The sequence below is a fragment of the Emiliania huxleyi genome (assembly GCF_000372725.1).
Source record: "Emiliania huxleyi CCMP1516 unplaced genomic scaffold EMIHUscaffold_50, whole genome shotgun sequence".
Lineage (NCBI taxonomy): Eukaryota > Haptophyta > Isochrysidales > Noelaerhabdaceae > Emiliania > Emiliania huxleyi.
The window spans coordinates 647,561-672,901 of NW_005198243.1; the positions used below are offsets into that span (position 1 = coordinate 647,561).

The 25,341-nt window shown below is 65.9% G+C and overlaps 6 protein-coding genes across 6 annotated transcripts; 3 read left to right on the top strand and 3 right to left on the bottom strand.

Annotated features, from left to right (window-relative positions):
- Nucleotides 1-64: 64 nt before the first annotated feature.
- Nucleotides 65-1,227, top strand: EMIHUDRAFT_451826 (hypothetical protein; the record flags this gene model as incomplete). The annotated part of the gene is made up of 3 exons (XM_005766814.1): nucleotides 65-328; nucleotides 400-435; nucleotides 509-1,227. Coding segments are annotated over 3 exons (1,019 nt in total), but the record flags the coding sequence as incomplete, so codon positions are not given.
- Nucleotides 1,228-9,532: 8,305 nt separating this feature from the next.
- On the top strand, nucleotides 9,533-11,333 carry Arf4-1 (Arf4, ADP-ribosylation factor fused with the 2OG-Fe(II) oxygenase superfamily domain; the record flags this gene model as incomplete). The annotated part of the gene is made up of 2 exons (XM_005766838.1): nucleotides 9,533-10,674; nucleotides 10,777-11,333. The coding sequence occupies 2 exons, from the start codon at nucleotides 9,533-9,535 to the stop codon at nucleotides 11,111-11,113; spliced, it is 1,479 nt and encodes a 492-aa protein (XP_005766895.1). The 3' UTR covers nucleotides 11,114-11,333.
- Nucleotides 11,334-12,463: 1,130 nt separating this feature from the next.
- EMIHUDRAFT_211906 (hypothetical protein) lies at nucleotides 12,464-13,393 on the top strand (the record flags this gene model as incomplete). The annotated part of the gene is made up of 1 exon (XM_005766815.1): nucleotides 12,464-13,393. The coding sequence occupies one exon, from the start codon at nucleotides 12,464-12,466 to the stop codon at nucleotides 13,391-13,393; it is 930 nt and encodes a 309-aa protein (XP_005766872.1).
- Nucleotides 13,394-13,833: 440 nt separating this feature from the next.
- Nucleotides 13,834-14,470, bottom strand: EMIHUDRAFT_211907 (hypothetical protein; the record flags this gene model as incomplete). The annotated part of the gene is made up of 2 exons (XM_005766816.1): nucleotides 13,834-14,088; nucleotides 14,432-14,470. The coding sequence occupies 2 exons, from the start codon at nucleotides 14,468-14,470 to the stop codon at nucleotides 13,834-13,836; spliced, it is 294 nt and encodes a 97-aa protein (XP_005766873.1).
- A 685-nt stretch (nucleotides 14,471-15,155) lies between these two features.
- Nucleotides 15,156-15,905, bottom strand: EMIHUDRAFT_211908 (hypothetical protein; the record flags this gene model as incomplete). The annotated part of the gene is made up of 3 exons (XM_005766817.1): nucleotides 15,156-15,269; nucleotides 15,341-15,440; nucleotides 15,547-15,905. 3 exons carry the CDS (start codon nucleotides 15,903-15,905, stop codon nucleotides 15,156-15,158), a joined length of 573 nt encoding a protein of 190 aa, XP_005766874.1.
- Nucleotides 15,906-20,172: 4,267 nt separating this feature from the next.
- EMIHUDRAFT_211911 (hypothetical protein) lies at nucleotides 20,173-21,870 on the bottom strand (the record flags this gene model as incomplete). The annotated part of the gene is made up of 4 exons (XM_005766818.1): nucleotides 20,173-20,296; nucleotides 20,414-20,491; nucleotides 20,621-20,895; nucleotides 21,259-21,870. 4 exons carry the CDS (start codon nucleotides 21,868-21,870, stop codon nucleotides 20,173-20,175), a joined length of 1,089 nt encoding a protein of 362 aa, XP_005766875.1.
- Between the last annotated feature and the right edge of the window lie 3,471 nt (nucleotides 21,871-25,341).

Sequence of the window (25,341 nt, forward strand, 5' to 3'; positions counted from 1 at the left end):
TGCGGGGCGGCGAGGGGTGCGAGAGGCTGCGCTGCGCGAGGAGTGTGCCGCCTTTGCTGCCTAGGCGCGGGCGAGGGAGGCGAGGGAGGCGCACGAGCGCGCGGAGACGCACAAGACGGCGCAGGCGCGCGCGCGCGCCCTCTCGCAGGCGCGCGCGCGGCAGCAGGCTGCGGTGCGGATCCCGGCGCGCGCGGGCGAGCCGCTCTACCACCAGCATGGCGCCGGCCACCAGCATGGCGCCGGCCACCAGGCGCGGGTCGCGCATGGCGGAGGAGGGCTGCCTCACGGCCGCGACACGGCGACGTCTTTGAATGTTCACGGCCGCGAGGCGCGCGCCGCCGCCGCCGCGGCCGTTCCGTCTCTTCCATCTCACTCGTTTCGCGGACCGCGCGCCGCTAGGCGTACGAGGCTCACGAGCGGGAGAGGGAGCGAGAGGTGCCCCCGTCTGGCGCTCCTCTTGCGCGAGCGCGAGGCGTCCGCAGCTCACGCATGCGGTGCCTTGCCCTAGGAGCTCAACCGCGCGCTCGCCCTCTCGCTCCAGCAGCAGCGGCTCGAGGCTGGCGTGGCTGGCGTCCCAGGCGGCGGCGGCGCGGCAGACGCGGAGCGGCAGCGGCAGTGGCAGCAGGTCTGGAGCGGGCGGGGCGCCGAGCACGAGGCTCGCGGAGTGGAGCGGCAGATGCAGTGGGGCGGGCCGGCGGCCCAGCCCGCGGTCGCCGCGACGCGCCAGCCGCCGCACTTGCACGCCCACGCGCCGGCCCCGCCCCTCGCCGCCGGACAACCGCACATGCCGCAGCGGCACCGCGCCGGCCCGTCGCACCAGCCGCACGCGGCGCCGCCGCTGCTCCCGTCCGCCGTGCACCCGTCGCACGTGCCCCACTTGCCGCAGCCGACACAGCCCGCCGCCATGCCCGCTCCCGCGAGCATGCCCCACGCGGCGCCGGCGGCCAACGTCGCGCTCCCGCTCTCGGGCATCCACGCCGCCGCCAACCCCCCGCCGGGCCTCCCCCTGCCGGGGCTCAGCAGCGGCTTGAACAATGGCCTCCGCGCCCCCGGCCTCAGCGGCTGCGGCCTCGCCGCACCAGCCGAGCGGCTGGACCCTTGGGCGGCCAAGCCCGCCCCCGCCGCCGCCGTGCAGTCGTGGGGAGGCGCGCAGAACGGCGCCACCACGGCCGGGACGTGGCAGCCGCTGCCGATCGCATCGTTGGGCAACGGGCCGCTGCGCGACCCGTGGGCCGACCCCGCCACCGCCTTTGCGGCGGCGCCGCGCCAGCCCACCGCGCCCGCGCCGCTCGGCATCGGCGGCGCCGCGACGCTGACGACGGCGTTGCCGCTGCCGGGCTTTGGCCCCTCTAGCGTGTGGAGATAGTCGTGATGCCACAGCGGGGCGGGCGAGGCTGTCGGCCCGCAGTGCGAGGGTCGCTTAGTGCGAGCCCTCGCACCGCGGCTTCGCCTCGCTCGGCCACGCACTGGCGCGCAGACGCGGGCTTGTTCCTCCCCTGTGCCCCGAGAGTGTCTAGCGCCTCGTCATGTGCGTGATCTAGCGTGCCAATGTTACCCGGCCACATTTTTCTTGTAACGAATTTAATATTGCAAATTTGGAACGCACGTCGCGGTCATGCATGCTAATAACGTTAAAAATCCCGCGCAATTTCCCCCGATCCCCGACGGCCCGCCGGCGCCGGGGCGCCGCGCGGCCAGCGGCTGCGCGCCGCGGGCCCGATTCGCCCCCCCCCCCCCCCCGCTCTGACCTCCACCGACGTCTCAAATGAACAACGACAACGCCCAACCACACATCTCAGCGGCGCATGATGACCCTCCGGCGAGCGTGTCCTCGACGGAAGCTCCCAAGCTCCACCCAGAGAGAGTCCGCAGGGTGGTGGCCACGCGCTTCTTCTGAGCAGCTCGCGCTATGAGCGCTGGGCCGCCTCCGCTGCCATCCTGGCGGCGGTCGCCCTGGCCCTCGCAGCGACTGCAGCAGCACCCCTTGCCTCTGCAGCGGTCGCCGCCTCCTCAAACGCCGTCTCGTCCCCCTCAACAGCCGAGTCGGCCCCGCTCAGCGCCGCCTTCGCCTCCTCAAACGCCGCCTTGGCCTCCTCGAGCGCCGCCACGACCTCGTCCATCGCCGCCCTGGCCTCCGTCTGCGCCGCCCTGGACTTCGCCCGTGCAGCCTTGGCCACAGCCAGCGCCTCCACGGCCGATGCCTCGGCCTCGTCCTCCTCCTCCGCCTCCTCCTCCGCCGCCTCCGCCTCAGCGTCCAAGCGAGCCGCCTCGGCCACCGCTGCCGACGCCGCCGCCTGGCTCTCCGGCGTGATGCCGAACCGGATCCTCTCCTCGGTGAGCGTCTCGAGAAGCAGGAGAAGCCTCGCCTCCTCGGCCTTCTTCGCCGCCTCGGCTGCGTCTGCCTTCGACGGCGCCTCGGCACCCTCCTCGGGCTCCTGCGACGGCCCCGCCCCGCCCGCCCCGCCGCCCTTCTTCTTCTTCTTCTTGCCCTTCTTGCCCTTGGCGCGCTTCTCCGCCTCGACCTCCGCCAGCAGCTCCTCCGCGTGCCGCGCCGCCTCCTTCTCCTCCGCCGCCCTCTGCGCCGCCCTCTCCGCCGCGCCCGCGGCCCACGCCGCCTCCGCCGCTGCCTTCTCCGCCGCCTCCGCCACCTTCTTCGCCGCCTCCGCCGCCGCCTTCTCGGTCGCCGCATGCTCCGCGAGGGCGCGCACGCACTTGGTGTGGCCCTGCTCCTTGGCCCACTGCAGCGCGGTCTTGCCGTGAGTGCACACCGTCACACCTGCGCCCGCCCGCAGCAGCTGACGCACGACGGTGAGGTGGCCGCGGAAAGCGGCCTGAATCAGCGCGGTGTCGCCGCCGGTGGCCTGCTGGTCGATCGCCGCGCCGTGTCTGATCAGCGTGTCGACCACTTTCTCCTGGCCTCTGCCGGCGGCGGTCATCAGCGCGGTGCTGCCGGAAGCTGCTTGCTGGTTGATCACCGCGCCGTGCCGCAACGCCAACTCGACCAGCTTCTCGAAGCCATTCGCGGCGGCGAGACTCAGCGCGGTGGCGCCTTTGCCGGTCTGCAACGAGACATCCGCACCGCGCTGGAGCAGCGCCTCGACCAGCCCCTCGTGGCCGGTGGCCATCGCGAGCATCAGCAGCGTCACGCCGCTCTCAGGCCTCACAAAGGAGCCGTCCGAAAAGACGTGCTCGTACGTTGCGTCGACCCGCCCGCCGCCGTCGAGCCACGCCAGCACCACCACCTCGTCGCCGTCCTCGGCCGCGTCCACAACCTCCTCTGGCACTGCCCCGCTGCTCGGCTCGGCCTCCTTGCCTTCCTCGCCGCTCGAAGCAGAGGCCGTGGCACTCGCACCCACCGACACGCCTGCGCCGCCTGCCTCGGCCGACGGCGCCTTGCTCCGGCGCGCAGCCACCTCCCCGAGGTACGTCTTGAAGGCCTGGACGCACTCGGCGTGGCCCTCCTCCTTGGCCAACTGCAGCGCCGTCTTGCCCGCCGCATCGCGCAACGTCATGTCTGCGCCCGCCCGAAGAAGGCGGAGCACGACGGCGGGGCGGTTGAAGTAGGCGGCGAGAATCAGTGCGGTGTCACCGTTCTTGTTCTGCAGGTCGATCTCCGCGCCACGCCGCAGCAGCAGATCGACCACCCGCTCTTGGCCGCCTTTGGCAGCCGTTGCCAGCGCCGGCCAGGCGGCGGAGTCCTGTGGGTTCAACTCCGCACCGTGCTGCAGCAGCATCTCCACCATTCGCTCGCGGCCGTAGTAGGCGGCAGCGTTGACTGCAGTGGTGCCGCAACTGGTTTGCAGGTTGATGTCGGCATCGCGCTTCAGGAGGAGCTCGACAATCTGCACGTGCCCGCTCTGTGCGGCGAGCATCAGCATGGTGCGTGGAACCGTACGGCCGCTGACCTCAGAGGATACCTCAGCGAGAGTGTCCGCCTTCCCGCCTTCATTCAGCCACGATCGCACTGGTCCCACGCGGCCGTCCGCAGCCGCCTTCAGGGCGTTCTTTGGGACTTCGCCGCCCGGCCCGCTGTCAGCAGACGGCGGCTGCGTGCGGCGCGCGGCGTTGGCGCGGGAGGGCGAGGCGGGCATGACGTCTTGGCGGCCGGCTGCGGCAAGCGACGGTCTTGGCGGGCCCTACACTGTACACCCCGGTGCGAGTTAATGCGCATTTCTTCTCTGCACTATAGCCCTTGAGAAAGAGCTCGCATTATGCAAACCTGTGCCTGTGTCCTAGGAAGTAGACTGAGAGGGGTACTCCCATAGGCAAGAGGAGGTCTGGAGAGGCCCACAGCGGTCAGGAGAGGCCCCAAGAGGGTGCTAGATGAGAGTCAGCAGAGCGCGCCGTCTCGGCGGCTATGGCATAGTGGGCTGAGAGGCAAGAGGGATTTTTCTCTCGGGCGGAAGATGAAGCCCCGACTTCTAATAAATTGTGCCAGGCGTAGCCGGGGGCGAACAGCACGGAACCGATTTTTATTCAGTACAGACCTATCCTTCCTGAGTCACCAGAAAATCCCAACGATCCTTGAGTGGAGGCCGCCTTGGCCGCTTTTGCGGCCTCTCCGGAGAATCTGGGAGAATGGCTACCATAGCCTAGCATGGCACCCGCGGGCAAAGCTGCCCCCAGGTCCCTAGAGTCCATGGGCATTCCCAAAGGATATATCAGCGTGGGGTGAGGGCGCAACGGTGGGGGCTCTCACCAGCCCCTTAAAGTCGGGCCTCTCGGGCGGCGGTCAGAGGGGCGGGCAAGGGCACGTGGGAGAAGGGTCAGTGCGGCCCACAAGGTGTGAGCTACCCCCTCTCCTAGGTGTGACTCTACAGCCCCTGAGGCCCTCTGGGGGCTGGGCACCATCAGCTTGGGCAGAGGTCCTCGGGGTGGGGAGAGAGGGAGCTCCCCTTTTCAGACCCCCCCAACCGCGCATTAACTCGCACCCCAGTGTACGCGTCTTTGGTTGCCAAAACGTAGTTCGCACTGTGCTGTGAACGCTGCTGGTTGGCGTCGATTGCGCAGCACCCCGTCCCCATCCAGGTTGTTGGTTGCTGCCCCAGGCAGGTCCCGCACCATGACCATGTAGGTGCAATGCCCCGTTCTCTGGTCTCTGGAACTGGCATTGGCGGGACCGCAGATTTCTTTTGCCAAAACCTAGTCAGCGGGTTAGCGGGCAACCATTCAGCTAGTAAAAAGACTATGACGAGTACAGACAGCTTCATCTCCGTCCTACCTGGGGCTACTACGTACTAGATTCGAACGATCCCGTACACCCCGCCAAGTCGACTGGATGCACACCGCCGCCGCATCGAACAGCGTCGAGCCGCTGGGCGCCTCTTGGGCGAGGGGCACCTGCATTCGCGAGGCCAGCATGCTAGCGTGGGGGGCAGGCGGGCAGGGGGGGGGAGCGAGCGAGAGCAAACGAACGAGGGGCGGGGGGGGGGGGGGGGCTAGGCCTGATTGGCCACGAGGCGCGCGGCCGCCTCCTGGTACACACTCTCGAGCGGGAACTTTTGGAAGAAGAGCTCGAACAGCCCGGCGCTGCGCAACTCGGGCGTGCACGTGTTCAAGTAGAAGCTGAACGGTCGCTCGGTCGAGAAGAGAGGGAGGATCGCGGTCGCCGCCTTCTCCTCGACGGCGACGACGGCGGAGCCCGAAGCGGCGACCGCACTCTCGCCCTTAGCGCCTACGAAGACACAAAGGGGCCGTAATAGGACAGCAGCTGGTTGTCGGCAGCTCTCGCCTGGGCGCACGCCTAAAAAAGAAGAAAAGGGCGCATGAAGCAAAAGACATGGCAGGGGGGACCTGTCGCCCCTCGGGGTCGCCTCCCCTCTTCGCCCCGCGGCCAACCAGCGCGGAGAAGGATACCGACCTACACCCGAGATCTCGCCGAGATCTCGCCAAGATTGGCCGAGACACAGCCGGAGCCCTTCGAGGAGGACGAGACAAGGCACCCCTTTGTGCGTCCCCGTTGCTGGCGCAGCAGGGCGAGCAGCTCTTGCCTACGTCATGCAGGACCAGGCTCAGGGCGTGAAGACGGGAGCGCTCTGACGGTCTCGTGCCGTGAGTATACAGGTGGCTCCCGCTGAGTGCGAGTCCACTCGAGAGTGCGAGTCCTCTCGCCGGGAGACACGGGTCCATCAGTCCGCATCTAGCAGCTCTTGCCGCAGCGGCGCGTGCAAAGTCGGCTCGAGCAGCGCGGGGCACAGAAAGAGGATCGTGGGGGGCGAGGGCCTGACAAGAAGGGGCAGCTCGTCAATGATTCGTCAGTATGAACTCCTTGACCTCGTGGGGCGCGCGGGCCTCAAGCCGAGGCTGGCGGGGGCGGCGGAGACTACCGTGACGCCCACCCTTGCGAACCGCGCCTAATCTCGAGCGATCTCGGGTCCCGTGGGCCCCCCCTCGACCAGCCCGCCCTTGCGGTCCGCTCCTCGAGCACGCTGTACACCGAGGCGTCGCTCCCCGAGCCTCTACTCTGCCCGAGGGGCACCTGATTCAAATCACAATGAGCCATGAGTTGATTCATAGCTCCCCCTCCTCTGCACTGCCCAGGTCTCCACACAAGGTGTGTGTGTGTGTGTGTGTGTGTGTGTGTGTGTGTGTGTGTGTGTGTGTGTGTGTGTGTGTGTGTGTGTGTGTGTGTGTGTGTGTGTGTGTGTGTGTGTGTGTGTGTGTGTGTGTGTGTGTGTGTGTGTGTGTGTGTGTGTGTGTGTGTGTGTGTGTGTGTGTGTGTGTGTGTGCGTGTGGCACCTCGCGGTAGAGACTGCTCAGCGCGACGATGCGCCGCTGCTGAGGTGCGTTCCTCCGAGTGCCAAACCGGCCGCCGCCACTGAGCAAGCCGCCGCCGAGGAGGGTCGGCCTGCTGCCGCGCCCCTGGGCCGCCGTCAGCTGGCCACCCGTGTCCGGACGCGCCTGCGCGTCAGCTGTGCCTCGCTCCGCGTGGACAACAGCTTTGCCGGCGGGGGCGTCGCGCGTGAGGCCGGAGGAGGAGGAGGAGCCTTGCGGCAGACAGCGGAGGGGAGGGGAGGGGAGGGGGGCTGAGGGGGGGGGGGGGGGGGGGGGGGCACCAGAGGAGGAGGGTTGCAGCTCCGGCGCGTCCTCCGAGCTGTCGTCGAGCTCGCCCAAGTCGTCGATCGCGCAGCCCTCGCGGTGGTTGAGCAGCTGCGCGATGATGGCGCGCAGGGAGATGGACCTAGGGTTAGGGTTAGGGTTAGGGTTAAGGTTAAGGTTGAGCAGCTGCGCGATGATGGCGCGCAGGGAGATGGACCTCAGCGCGCGCTCGCGGTACCAGTGCAGCACGCACGGCACGGCCATGCTCTTGTCCTGGTGCGACAGCATGTGGAGGAGGGTGTTGGCCGCCTCACGGTGCGGGTTCGAGATATCGCCCGACATCTCCAGCTGCCGCAGCTCCGCCGCAAGCTGCACCTACAGCCGAGAGACCGCCGAGGTACCGCCGAGGCACCGCCGAGATACCGCCGAGATGCAGCCCGACCGCTAGCCCCGCCCTTGGCTATCTCGGCCATATCTCAGCTGGACCTCGTCCGTCGCCCCCTTGGCCGCGTCCGTCTCGAGCAGCACCAGCAGCGGCTTGTCGCTCTCGATGGCGCGAAGCAGCTCGCGGCGGCAATTGACCGACGAGAGGTAGCCCGCGGTCAGGATCACGAGCACGAGGTCTGACCCGTCGACGGCGGGCTCGAGCTCGGTGATGTCGCGCAAGTTGTCGACGTCGAGGAAGCTGACGCAGCCGCACTGCAGAGCCGAGAGACCGTCGGAGATGCGGCCGGCCAGGTCCTGCGCGTGTCTCCAAGAGTGGCTGAGGAAGACGTGGCTGCCGCCCTCGACGGCAGGCGGGGGCAGCACGACTCGCTTGCCGCTCCTCCTCCACTCGAGCGGCGGCTGGTCGGGGCTCGCCTCGCGCAGCACGCGCCGCAGCCGCCGTCGAAACCGCTGCTGCAGGCGGGCGGCGGCGAGCTGGTGGAAGGTGGAGAGGACGCGCGCGAGGCGAAAAATGCGCGCGACCATGAGCAACCGCACCGCGACCGCTGCGCTGCCCCTCCCGCCCCCGACGGTGGTCCACTCCTCAAAATTCGAGAGCACGGCCACCGAGATGACAAAGGAGATGAGCACCGCGAACGCGTCGATGACTCGCAGCGCCACGCCCTCTGCCTCGAGGTCGCGCGGGCCGCGGATCGTGAGCAGCCGCCGCAGCGATGGTTCGCGGTCGTCCATGCGGCGGTGCTGCTTGCCGCACAGAAACTGGCGCGGGCCCTGCACGGCCAGCGCGAGAGCGATCTCCACGATGAAGGCGCATAGGAAGCCGAGGTCGACCTGGAGGTAGAGCTCCCGCCAAGTCGCCAGCGTCTGGAGTTCATCCACGCATTCTGGGTCGTCGAGGTTCGCCGAGACATTGTCGCCAATGATGCACGAGGTCAGGACCAGCTCTGTCGTGATGTTGGCGGCAATCAGCACGAGGAAGCAGAGAGAGAGGATGGCGAAAGGAACGTTGAGGCAAAGGACAGCGCGTCGCAGGAAGAGATCGTATGCGCTGGGTCGGGCGCGCGCTCCATCGTCGTTGGCCATGCCAGCAGTGGGCGGTGAGAGTCGCTTGCAAGGCGCGCTGCTTGATCCTCGCACGCAGCTGGCTCACGCCGACTCTAGCGCCGACTTTGGTTCGCCGAAAAAGAATTTTGCCGATTTGTACTCCTCCCGGACGCCCAAGGGTGAGCCCCACCTGTCCCCCTGATCGTCCTTCCAAAATCCTGCTCGTGCAGGTGGGGACCCTGTCCTCCTCCCACCTCGTTTGAAGTGTCTGTTTTCTTTCTTTCTTTCTTTCTGCCCAAGGGTGGGCGAGGGCTAGCGCACCACACCCCTCTCCTTAAAATCCCTGTGTGGTGGCGGCGTGCCGTCCTCATCCATCCCTCCCTTGGGGTATCCGTTTTCTTTCTTTTTTCTTTCTGGACTCCTCCCCAGCCCCCCTCCGTGTCGCGATGCGCTCCCCACTCCCGTTCCCCTGTGTCCCTGATCGTCCTTACAAGATCCTGCTCGCGCAGGTGGGGACCCTGTCCTTCTCCCACCCCTTGTTTGGTGTGTCCGTTTTATTTATTTTGTTTTTATATGGACTCCTCTCCGTCGCCCATCTCTCCCTGGAGATGCGTGCTCTATTTATTTATTAGCCGCGATAGCCGGGGTCGTCCTCCCGACCGATGGGGGACTAGCACTAGCCGTCTTCCACATTGTCCCTCGGGTCCCTGCTGCTCCTAATCTTTTCGTACATCCTCCTGCTGATCTCCGCAACGTCCTGTTCCCTCCCTCGTCTCGCCCTGCGTGCGTGCGCGTCTGCTCCGCCTCAGCGCGCGATTGTCGTTTGTTTGAGCGTGCATTTCGTATGGGCCCGGTTCCGGGTACGGCTAAAAAACACCGTCAATGACTTACGTGTACCCCGTACCTTGCTTGGAGTCCACTGCGAGGAAGCTTTTTTTAGGCGTGTCTCAATCACCCAGGGACGCGTCCTCCGGCAACTGGCGTCATCGTGCGCCACTAAACGATGCCGCGCCCTGTGGGAGCCGTCGCCTCCTCGCTCGAGGCGCACGGATACGTGATCATCGCCCTCGACGCCGGCTCCGCAGCGACGTTGCGCTCGGCGATGCAGGGCGCGAGCCAAGTGGGCGCCGCGCAGGCTGCGCTCGAGGACGCCGCCTCCTTCAAGCACTACCAGGGAGAGCGCGCACAGCTACGGCTCATCGTCAACGGCCAGCGACCCGACGCCGAGTGGCTGGCACAGGCGTGCGACGTACTTGGCCTCGTCGCGAGCAACGCCACCCGCGCCCTCGACATGCCGTACAACAGCCTCGACGCGAGGCTCCTCGACGTCTTCTGGTACGAAGCGTCGATGCCGGCCGCAAACGACTGGGTGCCGGAGGATGACGGCAACGAGGACTGCTCGGAGTGGGTGCTCGTGCAGCGACCGGGCTCGGGCGGCACGGTCGAGGGTGACTGCACCCACCTGCCCTGCCCCGCACACCAGGACCCGGGGATGGTCACCGTGGTTGCGGACAACGGCGTCAGTGCGCTCGAGGTCCAAGGCCGCGACGGCGAGTGGCACAGGCTGGCGCTACAACCGAATGAGTGCGTTGTGCTCGCGGGCCGCGCTCTCTCGACGCTCACCGGCGGCCGCATTCCCGCCTGCACGCACCGCGTCGTGCAGCCCTCGACGGCACGGATCTCGATGGTCTTTGAGGTGCGCCTGCACGGGTCCGACGCAAAGGCCGCGCAGGAGGCGACAAAGGCCGCGCTGGAGGAGACATCAAAGCTTCTCCCCTGGCACGAACAAGCGAGCTGCAGCCGCCTGTTCTGTGCGGCGCCGCTCGCTCTGTGCGGCGCTCGCGGGGTGGTGCAAGAGCTTGCCCGGCGGCTCCGCCCACTTGCCACGTTAGAGAAGCTCGGCACCGGGGCTCTCTCCTTCTCCAAGGTCGTCGGCAAGCTGTTGGGGAAGAAGAACGACGTGCGCATCGTCATGGTGGGCCTCGACGCCGCCGGCAAGACCACCATTCTTTACCAGCTCAAGCTGGGCGAGATTGTGACCACAATCCCGACGATCGGCTTCAACGTGGAGACGGTGAACTACAAGAACATTCAATTCATCTGCTGGGACATCGGCGGCAAGGACAAGATCCGGCCGCTCTGGCGGTGTCCGAGCCCCCTCGCCCCCCCCCCCCACCCACCCCCCCACCCACTCACACACACCTAAGCACTCCTATCACAAGCCCGCTCGCCGCCCGTGTTGCGCAGGCACTACTACCAAAACACGCAGGCCGTCGTCTGCGTCGTCGACTCGAATGACCGCGACCGGATTGGCGAGGCGCGCGATGAGCTCCAGCGCATGATCAGCGAGGCCGGGCTCCGCGACGCGATTCTTCTGGTCTTGGCCAACAAGCAGGACCTGCCCGGCGCCATGTCTGCTGCTGAGGTCACCGAGGCGCTCGGCCTGCACGCCCTCCGCCAGCGCTGGTATATCCAGCCGACGTGCGCCATCACGGGCCGGGGGCTGTACGATGGGCTGGATTGGATGGCCCAAGCGCTCAACCCAAGCTTTGACGTGCCACCCGGGCCAGTAAACTCGCTCTGAAAAGTGCGGCGCACGGTTCCAATGTGCGGCGCTTGTCGCTGCGCTATTGGACGCTGCGGTGGCGGAGCCGGGGCCTCGGCCTGGCCCCCACCCACACACCTCTGAAGCCTGGGGCCGCTCTCTAGTACAAGCGGTCAGCGTCTTACATGCGAAGTGGGAGAGAGAGAACGGAGACTGCTGCGGAAAAGTTTCTCTGTGTTTGACTAATTGTTGCTGGTGTAGTGCCTAGCGCCCATGCCGACCCAAATGGGTGCATGACATCCCACCTCACTGACTGCGGATCCCCGGGACTGCGGATGCACAGACACCCTGGCCCTGTGGCCTCAGGCTCGGCTCGCCAGCACCTCCTTCCTCGTAGAGGGCCACAAAGCAGCGCTGCGGATCCCCGCCGAAGAAGGACGCCTTGCAAGTGCAGCCAACCATCGCAGTGCCATCAGACCGGCTGCCGCTGCTACGCCGCACGATCTGCGGCAGCTCGACGGGTCGGAGCGGGACGTGGGCCCGTTTGAAGTACGGTACGAGACCGGCGGCGACCGGAATCGCCGCGACGAGTTCGCGCGGTCGCCTTGCAAGGGTGGTCACGTTGCACGCAGGCGGCTTGCTCCTCACCCAGCTGAGACGGTCGAACCACGGCTGCATCGCTTCCCGTCTGCCAAAGGCCGCCCAGTCGTGGATCGCAGCCCCACAGTGACCACGCGATGAGTTTGAAGAGGTCACGATGCCTCGACCGGCCCACGCAGCCCACTCTGCCAGAGGCGGCACCTTGCGCACCCACATGGCATCGGGGCGGGCGTGCATGAGGAAGTCGAAACGCCAGCCCGCCCTCTCCTCAAAGGATTGGATGAGCGGCAAGCATAGGTTCGTGGTCGCCAGTTGTGCGAGAAGCACATAGTACATCTTCCGGACCGCCTCAGCGCGCCTGCGGTCAGCATTTGCTGCCCGAGGCACGTGCGAGCAGCGCCCTCGGCCGATGAGGTTGTCGAGCTCCCGCTCGCTCCAGTCGTGCTCGCGAATGGCCGAGATGCGGCTTGTCACACCGATTGCAGCCAACGCTGGGTCGTAGTGCCACCTTGGAATCTGGACGGTACCCGCCCCTCGATTGAACGCGTTATCAGCACTGTGCGTCTCTGTCACTGTGAGCACCGCAAAAGGAACGACCCTCGCTCGTCCGTTCGCCCGAAGTGGTTCCAGCAAGCTGCACCTGATGCTGTTGTACACCGAGGGCAGTCGAAGCGTGCGCGCCGCGCCGTTGACGCACACGCCGACGCTAGGGATCGACACGCTGAAGGGCGCGGGAACTTTATGCCTTTCAGTTTTTGCTTCAGAGGACGGACGCATCGGGGCGACGATATGGTGGACTACGACGAGAATTACCTCAGCTCGCGGCTGACCGAGCCGGAGCTTCTGGTGGAGAGGCAAGGCTCGTCAGGTGGCTTCCTCAAGGGCGTATTTAGCTCCGCTGCGATCAAGTGCATGTCCCCACTGCGGCGCTCAGCGGAGCGGCTGACTGCCGCCCCGGTGCGGAGCGTACGCCAAGCCAGCCAGGGTCTGGCCGAGCCGCCGGGGCGCAACGTCGGGTGGTGGCGAGAGGCTATCAGTGCGGCGGAACCAGCGGCACGGAACGTCGGCTGGTGGCGGGAAGCTGCAGAGGCGGCGCAACCCCCGAAGAGCAACGTCGGATGGTGGCGAGAGGCTGCGAGTGCAGCAGAGCCACCGACAAGGAACATTGGCTGGTGGCGGGAAGCTGTGGCGGCGGCAGAGGCGGCGGCAGAGCCCGCAAGTCCAAGCCTGGCCGACTTCCCAGCGCGAAACGTTGGATGGTGGCTAAAGGCGGTCCACGCAGCAGAGCCACCGGCGCGGAATGTTGGGTGGTGGCAGTACGCTTTGCAAGAGGCGGACGGGGGCACGTTACAGGAGCTTCGCCGATTGTCGTCGCATAAAGTGACTACCCTATCGCTTGCCCATGCGCCGACACGTAATGTCGGCTGGTGGCAGAGGGCTGTGCGGGCAGCGGAGCCCCCGGGAAGGAATGTTGGGTGGTGGCAGTACGCTTTGCAAGAGGCGGACGGGGGCACGTTACAGGAGCTTCGCCGATTGTCGTCGCATAAAGTGACTACCCTATCGCTTGCCCATGCGCCGACACGTAATGTCGGCTGGTGGCAGAGGGCTGTGCGGGCAGCGGAGCCCCCGGGAAGGAATGTTGGGTGGTGGAGGGACGCTGTGGAGGTCGCCGAGCCGCCTCGAACCAACGGCCCGGGAGAGATCGTGCATGACATTTGAGCATGTGGAGGTGCATACTCTCACTCGACTCAAGGCAGGGCCCGCAGCCTCGATAGCGCGGTGAAGGCACTTGCACTACGTGGATGAGGCTCGCTTTCGTCCGCCACCGCGCATGGCTTTTTGACTAAGTGTCTGCCTCCCGCCCCACCATCAGCTATATGTGGCCTGTTCAGTCCGCGCTCGCCGCCTCGCGCCTGCGGTGCACTGTGGTGCACACCGGCTCGCGGCTGCGTGCCTGGTGCCACAGCCACAGAGGTCAGAGCCACAGGCGCGGGAGGCGCGGCCGCGGCGCACACATCTCTCGGGACTCGGGGTCCTAACGCCGCACTGTCATGTCGCTATTTCTTTGTTGAGCTACCAGCACACGCAGTTGCGAGTTGGCACACGCGCTGCAGAAGTTATCTTTTCTCCTCTAGCGGATCACACTCCTCTATTATGATTTATGTGCTGGACAGATTGGCGGCGACCTCCCACCCAAAGTCTTTCCCCACCCACGCGTACAGCTCGCGGTTGTGCGGCGCGTAGAAGCGGCTCAGCTTGAGCCGCTCCTCGGGCCGCAGCTTGCCGAGGTACGCGCTCCCGCCCCACGAGGACCCGGCGTTGGCGTGGGTCGGTGTGCCGGGTCCGGTGGCAGCGGGGCTGCGCGAGGTCGCCTCCGCTGCGGGCAAGGGGTCGAGGCCTGCGAACTCGAAAACCTGCCGAAGGGTGGCGGCGCTCTCTGCGTAAAACTCCTCCGACGAGAGGAGCAGGAGCCGCTCGGCGCCCGGCCGCGCGTCGGCCGCGCGCGTGACGGGCGGGCCAAAGTGCGAGGCGAAGAGGCGCAGCTTGCGCGCGTACAAGCCTGCGGTGTGAAGGACGCGATGTGAAGGACACGGGCGTGGAGACACGAGCGCGTCTGCCGGCTCGAGGGCGGGGCGGGGCGGGGCGGGGGGGGGGGGGGGGGCGAGCTCTGTGAGCACGGCGTGAGCGCTGCAGAGTGCGGCCGGGCGTGAGTGCTTCCGGCAGCCAGCGAGAACATCTCGGCTTGAGCTCGCGTACTCTCGGCGGGCAGAGGGGCGCGCCGTAGTTGAAGAACATCGAGACGATCCCGATCTCTTCGGGGCAGTCGGGCGCGCACCCGATCCAGCGGTCGAGCGACCCTATCTCGGGAGATCTCGGGGGATCAAAATCTCGGATGCTCTCGGCCAGGCACCCGATCCAACGATCGACACGAGCCTACAACATCGTCCAACCCACGTGACGCGTCCCGCCGGCTCCCTCCGGCCGATCGGTCGAGCCACCTGCAAACGACTCGTAGGTCGCCGCGCCGCGCAGCCGCCGCCGCCGCAGCTCCACGTGAGGTGCGCCTAGCGCAGGCAAGCTCGAGGGTGGCCTCGGGACAGTCTCGTGCGCCGCCGCGGGGTGGGCTCCGGAGCCTTTCCGGCGGCGGCTGCGCGGTGGGGCGTCCGGCTTCGCTGGCGCTGCCTCCCCGGTGGCCTGCGCAGGAGAGACAGTGCCTCTTGGAAGGAGGCAGTGAGGCGTGCCTGAGGCGGCTGCGCAGAGGACGGGTGCGCCCGCGAGGTCTCGAGGGCTCGCGTGTGTGGGGAGGAGCGGGCGGCTGGAAGGAGGCGCGTGCTCGCGGCGCGGCGCGGGTCTCCGAGTGGAGCAGCAGCGGGGACCAGAGCAGGGACCAGGCAGGCGTGAGCAGCCGCGGGGCGTGGCATGGCGCATCAGCATGGCGCATCAGCATGGCGCATCAGCGTGGCGCATCAGCGTGGCGCATCTAGGTTGCCGCCGCCGCTTGCTCGTCCCGCGTCGAAGGGTTGCCGAGCCGCTCGTTCATGCCCATGTTGTACGCCGAGTAAAAGCGGTCCGCCGGGTTGCGCAGCATCGCCACCTATTCACGGCTGGAGGTGTGAAGAGACGCCGCTCCCACCTCGAGCCGCCGGAGGCTGCAGCAAGGCGCACCAGCCTGGCGTGCGCGGGAAGGCTGCGCGCCATCAGCGCGATCTTTTCGGGCGGCATCACGAGGTAGTCGGGCGAGCCTATCCGCACGGCTCCGAGAAGGCTCGAGGAGCCTTCAGAGAGAGAGGCACCGTGCGAGGGCGAGGCGGTCTGGCGAGCCGTCAAACGTCACGTGTGGCGGCGAGGCGCACGGGTAGCGGCGGCGGTACCAGCAAAAGTCGAGGCCGACGCCGACGCCTCGCGAGAAGTAGCGCACCTCCTTGTCCCAGACGCACGTGGTTCGCGCCGCGCGCACGGGCCACTCGCTGCGGTCGTACGCGCAGTTCGGAGCGAGGACATGCGGGTGGAGGAGGAGCTGCTTGCTGAGTGAGGTGGTGCCACCCTTTCGTGTGCCGATCAGCAGCAGCGAGGGTACCGGGCCGAGGCTGCCGCTCGAAACCACGCCCACCCACTGCGACCCGTTTACCGGCGGGCAGCCGTCGGGGAGGGTGCAGCGGGCGGAGGAGCCGTCGTCTGCGGGAGCCGCGAGCGCCGAGGCGGCGAGGAGCAGCAAGCTGCTGCGAGGCATGCCCACGCGTTTTGGGTGGCCAGCGATTCGACGGGAGAGGCAGCCTGGCGGGAGAGGGGAGGCGCAGTAGAACCCAAAGCGGGCGACAAACTCTGCAGGGCGCGCGGTCGCGGTCGGCAAGGCGGCCAGCGTTTTTTTTGAGGAAGTTGAACAAAGCACTTGAAAGGGTCGATTCCGCATGGTACGGGACCCCTCGATCGTCTCGCCCTCCCTCACTGGTGTGTTCATTGGGGGGGCGGGGGTCATAACAAACACGGTACAGGATCGAGGTGCTGCCAAAGCAGGATCGACAAACTCCGGGCCGGTCAGCAAGCCGGCCTTCTTTTTTTGCGAGCAGTTTTAGGTATAAACGGAGAAGCGTTCTCTCTCTCGCGGGATGGTGCGAGGTCTGAATATTCACTCTTGATCGATGCGATCGATGCGCTTGCGCTTGCGCTTCATCGTGCTCTCGCGGCGACCTCGCCCGCTGTCTCGGTGCTGGCGCTCACCAAATCAGCCTGCGACGTTCTGCGTTCGCAACTTCGCGGCCGCGAGACTGCCAGCTGCGCGCTCGGCGCCACTCAGGTTAGCGTCCGGGTCCTCAATATCGTCAGCCCGCTGCAGGTTCCTCACGGCACAAAGGTGCCTTGCCTGACACTGACCAACATCCACGTCGAGCGAGCGGCAAGACGCAAGGGCCACGCTAGAAAAGCTGTGCACGCTTTGCGCACGGTCGCTGCTGGCTCAGGGCGTGCGTTGCTTGTCGAGAACGTCGTCTCTCAGAACATGCACGCCCTCGTGAGAGATCTCGGCGTCAGCCCCTCTTTGGTGCGCTGGGACGCCATCACTCAGTTTCCCACACTTAATAGGCCACACGAGAGCCGACACGCCCCTCTTCGTACCTTGTAGGCTGCAGAGCCGGCGCCAAGGCTGCACGTACTGGCTCCCTGACGTGTCGAGACGGACTTGGAAGGAGATGACAGTCGAGCGGTAGCGGCAGCGGCAGCGGCAGCGGCAGCGGCAGCGGCAGCGGCATCGGGGAGGTACGAAGAGCGTGTGCTGCTGCCAGCTGGAGCTGGACGAGGCTGGAGCGCCTTGCGAGTACGAGTTCCTCGTCCTCGAGCACCATTGTCCGCCACGCATCGCTGTCTTTCGGCACGTCCGACGGCCGCTGAACCTCGAAGATCGCCGGCACGCGAGTCTCCGCCAGCGAGTCCCCCGGCTCGATGTCCTCCGGCGGGCGGTCCATCTCGGCCGTGCCAACCTCCAAGCTGCCGTTGTCCGCGTCGTACGTCGACTGCACAGTGCTGCCCGTGGCCTTGTTGTGCTGCGCCTGCCGCGTGCCGAGGTAGATGCCGAAGCTCTTCACCACCCTCGCGATGCTATACCGACGGAGCGACCACAGTCCAAACGCATTCGGCTTGTAGCCTAGCCTCAGGCCGGCGCGCTGCAGCATCGAATACATGTGCTGCGCGAGCAGCGCCTCCTTCAGCCGCACGCGCCCGCCGCTCCCAACCTCCGGCAGCGAGATGGGTCGTCGAGCACACCGGCGTTGTACCGCCACGCGTCCTTCTCGCACGCGTCGTGCATCTCCTTCCAGCTCTTGTACACCGTATCGCGCAGCCGCACGTAGCCGTGCGACTCGAGCCTCGCCTCGAGAGCACCGCCAGCTGCCTCTCCGTCAGCCCCGCGCGGCACGCCCGGTACCGACCGAATCGCATCTGCATTGCCTTGAGCACCGTGGTCGTGCGCCGCACTGGCGACACCGCGTTGGCCGTCACCGCCGAGCGGAAGAGGTAGACCGAGAAGTACTCCTTCTTCACTCGTCGCCAGTTGAGCTGCATCTGTGACGTCGCCTCGCCAGCGCACACGCCCGTGGCCTTTGTCAGCACGAGCTTGCGCACCTTGTGCACCTGAGAGCGCGACGGCACGCGAAATTAGAGCGGCTCACAAACACCATGCATCTCCCGTCGCTGCGTCGCGCGCTCACCACATCACGCACGCGCAGCGGGTTCTCCTTCTTCCATCGCACGGTGCGCTCATCGTGCCGCGTCTTCGCCATCATGCCGATGCGTGCCGCCGAGCTCTGCATGATGGCCAACGCCGAATGCGTAATGAGGGCCTTGTGCACGCTCTCGATGCTCTCCTGCTCGCCGATGAAGAGGTCTTGCAGCTGGAAGATTTCCGTGCGGTACACGTGCTGCCGCTTGTACACCTCCTCGGTCTGCGCCACGAGCTGCTCTGCGCGCTCCTCGTCCTCCATGGTCGCAGCTGGGGGTCCCACTGGGACCCAGGCGCTCTCCTGCCGCTGGCGTGCTCCGCCGACCCCGACCGTCGGCGCTGCACGTGAGGCATAGCTACCCCAACGCCCTGCGAGCTTCCCCGCGCGCCCTGGAGCAGGCGCACATCGCTTCCAGGGAGGGGGGCGCGCTTCTCTGCACGCCCCACCCCCCCCCTAGCATGTGGTGAAGCCTCTGGGGGGGGTCGGACCCCCCCCCTAGCATGTGGTGGGCACCCCCCAGCAGTTTGTGGGCTAGGAATAGCCGCCAGAGAGCCGATTTTGCCCCCAAAGTCGTGAAATCGTGGCTGAAACTCCAATATCTTGGATAACCTGACCAGTCTCAAGGCTCATGTAGCTCCAAAGGATGATTTTCCTCTCGAAAATGCTGCGAAATGAGGCGTAAAATCAAGGGCCCGGAGGGTCTGACCACGAGTCTCTGGGGGGGTCCTCGGCCACGATCCCCCCCTAGCATGTGGTGAAGGTGCTGGGGGGGGCGGGACCCCCCCCCTAGCATGTGGTGAAGCCTCTGGGGGGGGTCGGACCCCCCCCCTAGCATGTGGTGTGCAGAGAAGCGCGCCCCCCTCCCTGGAAGCGATGTGCGCCTGCTCCTGGGCGCCTACATCAACATGACGCAGGTTGACTTCTACGGGCTGTCCTTTTCACTAACAGCAACCGACAACAACGCTGGTGCAACGAGGTCGATTGGCTTCGAGACGACGCGTAGCGACATCTTGTCTGAGTTCTTGAACATCCCCAACTTGGACGACGACGTTGTGGTCGGCAACCCTGACTTCATGAAGGAGCTCATTTTCAAGAACTCGTCTTCGATCTTGACTCGGATCCTTGCGCCCAAAATGGCAGGCCCGACTGACTTGGAGTCCAGCAGCGTGTACTGCAATCAGACAAGCCACTTCCTGGACGACTACATCACAAAGCAATGCTTCAAAGCAAACCGGAGCTTTACGTGCTACAGCAAGTTGTACCCAGACACCAAGACGATGTACTACGGCCTCGTCGACAGCGTCGGCGAGACGCTGAGTTTCTTTCTCGACGCTTCACACACACAGCCATACAAGTCGAACGTGGACGACCTGCCGCTGAAGCTGGCCAGGCCCGCTAGCGCCAAGTCACCGCCGCAGCCGGATTTCCAGAGCGGTTTCTCGGACTGGCACAACGTGAGCGCTGATCCCATGTCGATTGGGGCTACGTCATCCTCGGCAACACCGAGGGCAAGGGTGCGCCTTATTGGGCCAGTGACAATGTTGCCATGGCAGTCCTCGTGTCCATCTGCCGTGGCGTCATGCATTTGGATAGCGCAGATGACTGGATTGATCCGAGCAACTCTTACCAGGGCGCGCCTGAAGGTGGCAAGGCCACGGAGTTCCCGACCTTCTACTACTCCAAGATTCTTCACGACTCAGCGATTGGCGGCAAGGCGTACGCACTGAGCTACGACGACGTCTTCGGTACTGACCCGACCGTGTACGTCCAGGGCTCCGATAAAGCTCAAGAGACTGTGCAGGTGCAGTTCTCAATGGCAAGGTCGACGTGACACTCACAAGCCTTTGACCCCCTGCCCCTTCGTTGCCCATTGACTCTCTTACGGTTTTTGTCCAGTCTCGTCCAATTCTGTCCTGTCGTCTCCGCTTTTCTCCACATAGAGTATCACCAAGCAATACGAGCAGGAAGGCGTGTGTACGACTTTGGTACCCTCCCGGGTGTTCCGGGGGGTGTTCCCCCCCCCCCCCCCCCGGGCCCGGCCCCCCCCCGCCCCCCGCCCCGAGACTGCGAGCGATGCGCGGGCGACCGAGTATGCCTCGGACGGGGCTGAGGGCGGACTGCGATATTGTCCTGCTGGCCCGCGTGAGCGCTCGTGCGAACATACCGCACACGTACACGTACTCTACCCCTCACAGCTCACCTCGCACGTGCATGTGAGAGCTGGGTCCGCTGCCGCGTGCGACACCACCGAACTGAACAGCGCGGTCGTCCCTCCCCCATGCAAGTTCACGGCAGCAGACCGTGGGCCACGTCGCGCAGCCCGCGGTGCAGCTCTTCGCCGCGGTCGCGGCAGAACTGGTCGAAACCGTGGCACTGCGACATCGCCACCGCGGCCAGCCGCTCGCCGTGGCTCGCAACGAAACGGAGGGTGTGCAGCCCCGCCCAGCCAAAGACGGGGTGCGTCTCGAGCTGCGGCGGGGGGCGGCGGCCGCCGCCGCCGCCCGACAGCGCAAACCCGAGCCCCCACCCTTCCGACTCGGGCACGCTGCCGGCGGGCCGCTCGCTGTCGAGGTTCCGGAAGGCGTGGTCCCCCGCTGGCGCGAGCCTGTCGCCGTGCGTCATCGCGTGCACCGCGGCGCGGCCGACGACGCGCGCGCCGCCCGCCGCTTTGCCGCCCGAGAGGAGCATCGAGAGGAAGGAGAGGTAGTCGGAGGCCGTCGAGAGCAGCCCGCACCCGCCCGACTGCAGCGCGACGGAGGAGCCGTCTCCCACGTACGCCGCCTGCGCGCTCGCGCACCACGCGGCCGCGGCCGCCCCCTTGCAGCTTCGCAGCGACCCGCCCGGGGCGTGGAAGAGCTCGGCGAGTCTCGCGCGCCTGTCCGCGTCGTCCGGCGAGAGGAGGAAGGCCGTGTCGTTCATGCCGAGCGGGCGGAGCACCCTCTCCGCCAGAAGCTGACCGAGCGGCCGCCCGGAGACGACCTCGAGCACGCGGCCGAGCACGTCCGTGTCCTGCCCACAGAGGGAGATGTGAAGAGACGCTGCTCACGCCTCGAGGGCGCGCGGCCGAGCAGAGCGGCGTGTCCTGCCCATACGAGTACGCGGACCCGGGCTGGCTGACGAGCGGGATCGAGGCGAGTCGGCGCACGTTCTCCGCCGCATCGACGCCGCGCTCCACCTGGAAGGGATGCTGTCCCCCTCTCTCTCTGTGTCTCTCTGTGTTGTGACCACGCAGCTCTCTCCATCTCTCTGTGTCTGTGTCTCTGCCTCTCTCGCCTCTCGCCTCTCTGTCTGTCTCTCGGTGTCTGCCTCTCTCGCCTCTCGCCTCACTATCTGCCTCTAGCCTCTCGCCTCCGAGTGGCAGCCGTCGAGCACGCCGCGCTCGCGCATCAGCGCGGCGGCCACGTCCGCCGACGGCTGCCACCGCGACGTGTCAAAGTGCTCCCGGAAAAAGGCATAGGTGAGGCCCGCGCGGTGCGTGAGCAGGTCCTCGACGGTGATGTTGCGGTGCGCCGGGACGAGACGGAAGCGGTGGCCAGCCTCGCGCAGCGGGCACGCCGCGTCCGGCTCGCTCGGCGCGCAGACCTCGGCCACCCGCATGTCCGCCCACTCGGGCAGCAGCGCGGCGACCTCGGTGTCGAGCCCGCGCGGGAGGAGCCCGTCCTCGATCAGCGATGCCGCCGCCACGCCGACAATCGCCTTGGTCATCGAGCACACGCGAAAGATGGTGTCGGCAGCGTATGCGCCGGCCGCGTGCACAAAGAGGTCGCCGTCGCGCTGCACGGCCACCACTAAGCCGGGCAGGCGGCCAGAGGAGACAAAGGCGTCGGCCCAGCGGGCGGCGACCTCGAACCGGCTGCGGTCGAGCCCAGGAGGAGCCGCATCGGGCTGGCCGGTGCACTGCTGCGCGGCGCTCCGCTGCGGGAAGGCGAGGCAGGCAAGGAGCAGGACGACGGGGCGCGAGCGTCGTGGGAAGAAGAGCGCCATACGGTGTCTATTCGCGCGCTGCTGCAATACCGGAATTTTTCTTTTTTTTCATTCCGGGAGCGAGCTCACGCACGCCTTTTTCTTTCTCCTGTTGATCTTTCTCCAGATGTCCACGCATGTGTAGTCACTTTGTACATACAGGCGCAACAGATAGTACATACAGAGAGGGCATTGCCGCAGTGCCAGAGAGTACAGATGTCAGTGTACAGGCACGTGCGCGAGAAATGCTTCTCTTTGCCACAGTCGTGTAGCGCGTTCGCGGTCTACTGTGCCCCCGGCTGGAGGACTGCGCTCATGGTACAACGTCCGCTGGAGGCACCAAAGCTCTTGCAACGTGTGTGGTGTCCGCACGAGGTTTCAGGATGCCGTCGCGCAGGTTGGCTCGCTGGGCACACCCGTGGTGTCGAACTGAGACGTGTAGGGCACCGGATAGGGGCCTGGCCACCGGACGCAAGCGGCTGTCCGTGGGCGTGCTGGCCGACTTTCATCTGGCCTGTCGAGAAGAGCTCAAAGTCAACAATGATGTTGTACGCCTCGGAGATGGTCGTCTGCGTAATGAGAAGCGAACGCTTGTCCTGAGCCGACGAGAGATGCCACATGCCCTTCCCGGGCACGAGGTTTTCTTCAAGGCAGGCCCACTCGGGGAACCACACGTTCTCTACCATGGCTCGAGTTCCGCCGGGAAACACGTTCCAGCCCACGTTGTTGATACCAAAGTACCCCGAGAGGTAGGGGTCGGCGCCGAACGGGAGCACACCCGGTGGGTAGAGGCTCGAGTAGATCGGCTCGACCCCGCCATCACCGCCGTTGCTGCTGTACGGGCCCGTGCGAGTGCGGAAGACGGGGAGCGTTTTGCCGGTGCACACCGAAGGCGACGTGGTCCCTGTGGCGTCCCAATAGTGCGACTCGAGGAAGGCGGGCTGATAGAATGCTCCGTGCGAGCTGGACGAATACGCCGTCCCAAAGTTCGCGACTTGGGCCTTGAAGAGGTAGGGCACAACCTCGCCCTGCGGGAAGGCGCGCGAAGGCGGAAGCACGACGCGGATGTTGTACAGCGTGAGCCCAGCATCCTACAGCAGGCAGGGCGAAGATTAACATCTTCAGCCCAGCTCGACGTGGAGAAGCACGGTGGAGTTGCACAGGGTCGAAACCGATGTCAAATTTCCACGTCAGGCCGGCAGAATACGTCACAGAGTAGCCGTCGATGGTAAAGGAAGAGCCAGCGGGCTCCACCGTCACCTGCGGATACGCGGGTAGTGTAGACGAGATGGGAAATGCGGACCAGGGGTGGCGCGGTAGGCACCAAAATGCGGGGGCATTACACCTTTGGCTTGCCGTTTGGCTTGAAGATGCCTTCGCCATTGGCGTCGGTTGGCGGTGCCATCTTGTCGAGGTTGTTTCGCACGTCACGGAAGATGCCGTTCGACCAGTCCATCGTGTTTGGCGGCAAGTTCGAGGCACCCGTGTACGGATCGGTGATGGTCTCCGACGAGTACGAGGTTGGAGTGGCGTGGTTGACATAGGTCCCAGTGTCTTGTTTGTGATTCACAGCGCTCTTGGGCCGCGGCAGGCCGTCTGCGTCGGTCACCAGTTGCCCTGGATAGAAGTGAGAAGAGGGCGTGATCTCCTCTTCACCCCACGCGGCGGCGATGGCAGCTGAGAAGATGGGGGTGACCGTGGCCCAATCCGTTCCAAAGCCTGGGAAGCCGGTGTCGATCGACGCCCGCAGAATCGCCGCATCCTCGGCAGAAAAGCGAAGGCAGCGGCCATACCACGCGAGGCCGATCGCGGGCGAGTCGACGAGAGTGTTCTCAGGCGACGGAATCGTTGTACCAAACGCGTCGATCTCGTACAGGACTGTGATTGGATACGGGCCCATGAGGGTGCCAGCAGAGACCGTCGTGAAGAAGTCGATTGGGAGAACGGTTTCTTGAAGGGGCCGCATCCAGTCTTGCACGAGGTACGAGTTGCTCTGGTTTCCGTAGAAGAGGGCGCTGTCGCCGTGGGCCCAATGATAGGGCTGCGCAAACTGCTTCACCGACGCGCCAGCACCGATGCTTGAGCCGGTCGCAAAGTGGATGGTGGTGTACTTGCCGAAGATAGCCATCGTGGCCGCCTTGAGGTACGCGCCGTCTATGTCCGCAAGAGTCGGGGTTGGCATCACGCGGTTCGCTGCCAGATAGAGCTCGAGATAGTCAGGAACGACGACAGGTGCGGCCGTGTCTGTCACGTCCACAGCCACCGAGATGGTGTTTGTCCAGCGGATGCCGTCGACGACGGTTTCGGTGCCGCCCTTGAGCCGCGCCGCGACAATTTTCTTCAGCGCGTAGTCGGTCTGTCCACCCTCGATTGCTGCGTCGACCGCAAGGACATGCTCGCGGTCAGGCACGATGGTCGCAACCCTTTCAACGCTCCACAGGACCAGGTTGCACCGGAGCTTGCCATCTGCCTTTGTCATTTCATAGGCGGATGCAGCTCCAGCGGTCGACACGAGCTCATTGTACGCCAGCTTCGCCTCGGCACTGCCGAGCGTGCCGTTCGGGCACTCTTCGATTTCGGCCACGCCACGGATCGTCGCTGGGTCGACGCCGCCGATTTCTGCGAGGGCGCTCTCAATGAGTGACCATCCGTTCGGTGCCGCAGCGAGCGTGTCGGCCGCATCCAGACTCTTCACGGCTGAGGTGCCAAAGAGAAGCGTCTGAACGGCCCGCACCTCCTCTTGCGTTGCCGGGTCGGTCGGGCGACGGTGGCCGCCATTCTCATAGGTCAGGGGACTGGCGCCGACAACAAAGCCGCCGTACGGCGCCGAGGTTGTGGCGTCCGGCTCCACACACGTGGTCGCGTTCGTCACGCAGGGTTGCGACGGAGAACCCGGCGGTGAAATTGGCGACGGGCTCGGCGATCCCGGCGGTGAAATTGGCGACGGGCTCGGCGATCCCGGCGGTGAAATTGGCGACGGGCTCGGCGATCCCGGCGGTGAAATTGGCGACGGGCTCGGCGGTTCTTCGGCGGGCGACGAGGCGAAGCCCGCCACAGAGGCAAGCGAAGCGAGAAAGTAAATCGGCCGCATGGTCCCCGGCGAGCCGGAGCTGGGGGACAAGCCTTGGACGGGGAGCAAAGGGGACAACTCGTTCTCTAATCAAACGCAGCGGATTTGAGTGTATCCGGCGCCCGGTTTTCCAGGAGGTTTCCAAAAGGAATTTCCCAAAAACATACCTAAGACAAAAGGGAAAAAAGGGAGGCGGATAATGCCAATCCCAAACTAGGGCTGGCTACAAATTCTTTTCGCTTTGGACGCTGTGAATTCTTTTTAAAATTCGTCTTATCCTTTCGCCTGCGGAAACGACCAGGGACCCCTAGATGTTACCCCGGAAGCTCCGACGAGTTGCCACCTGCACGGCGCATCTTCGCTATGCCAGAGACCCAAGCTATACGGCGCCGGACTGGGTGAGCGCCCCCCCCCCCCCCCCT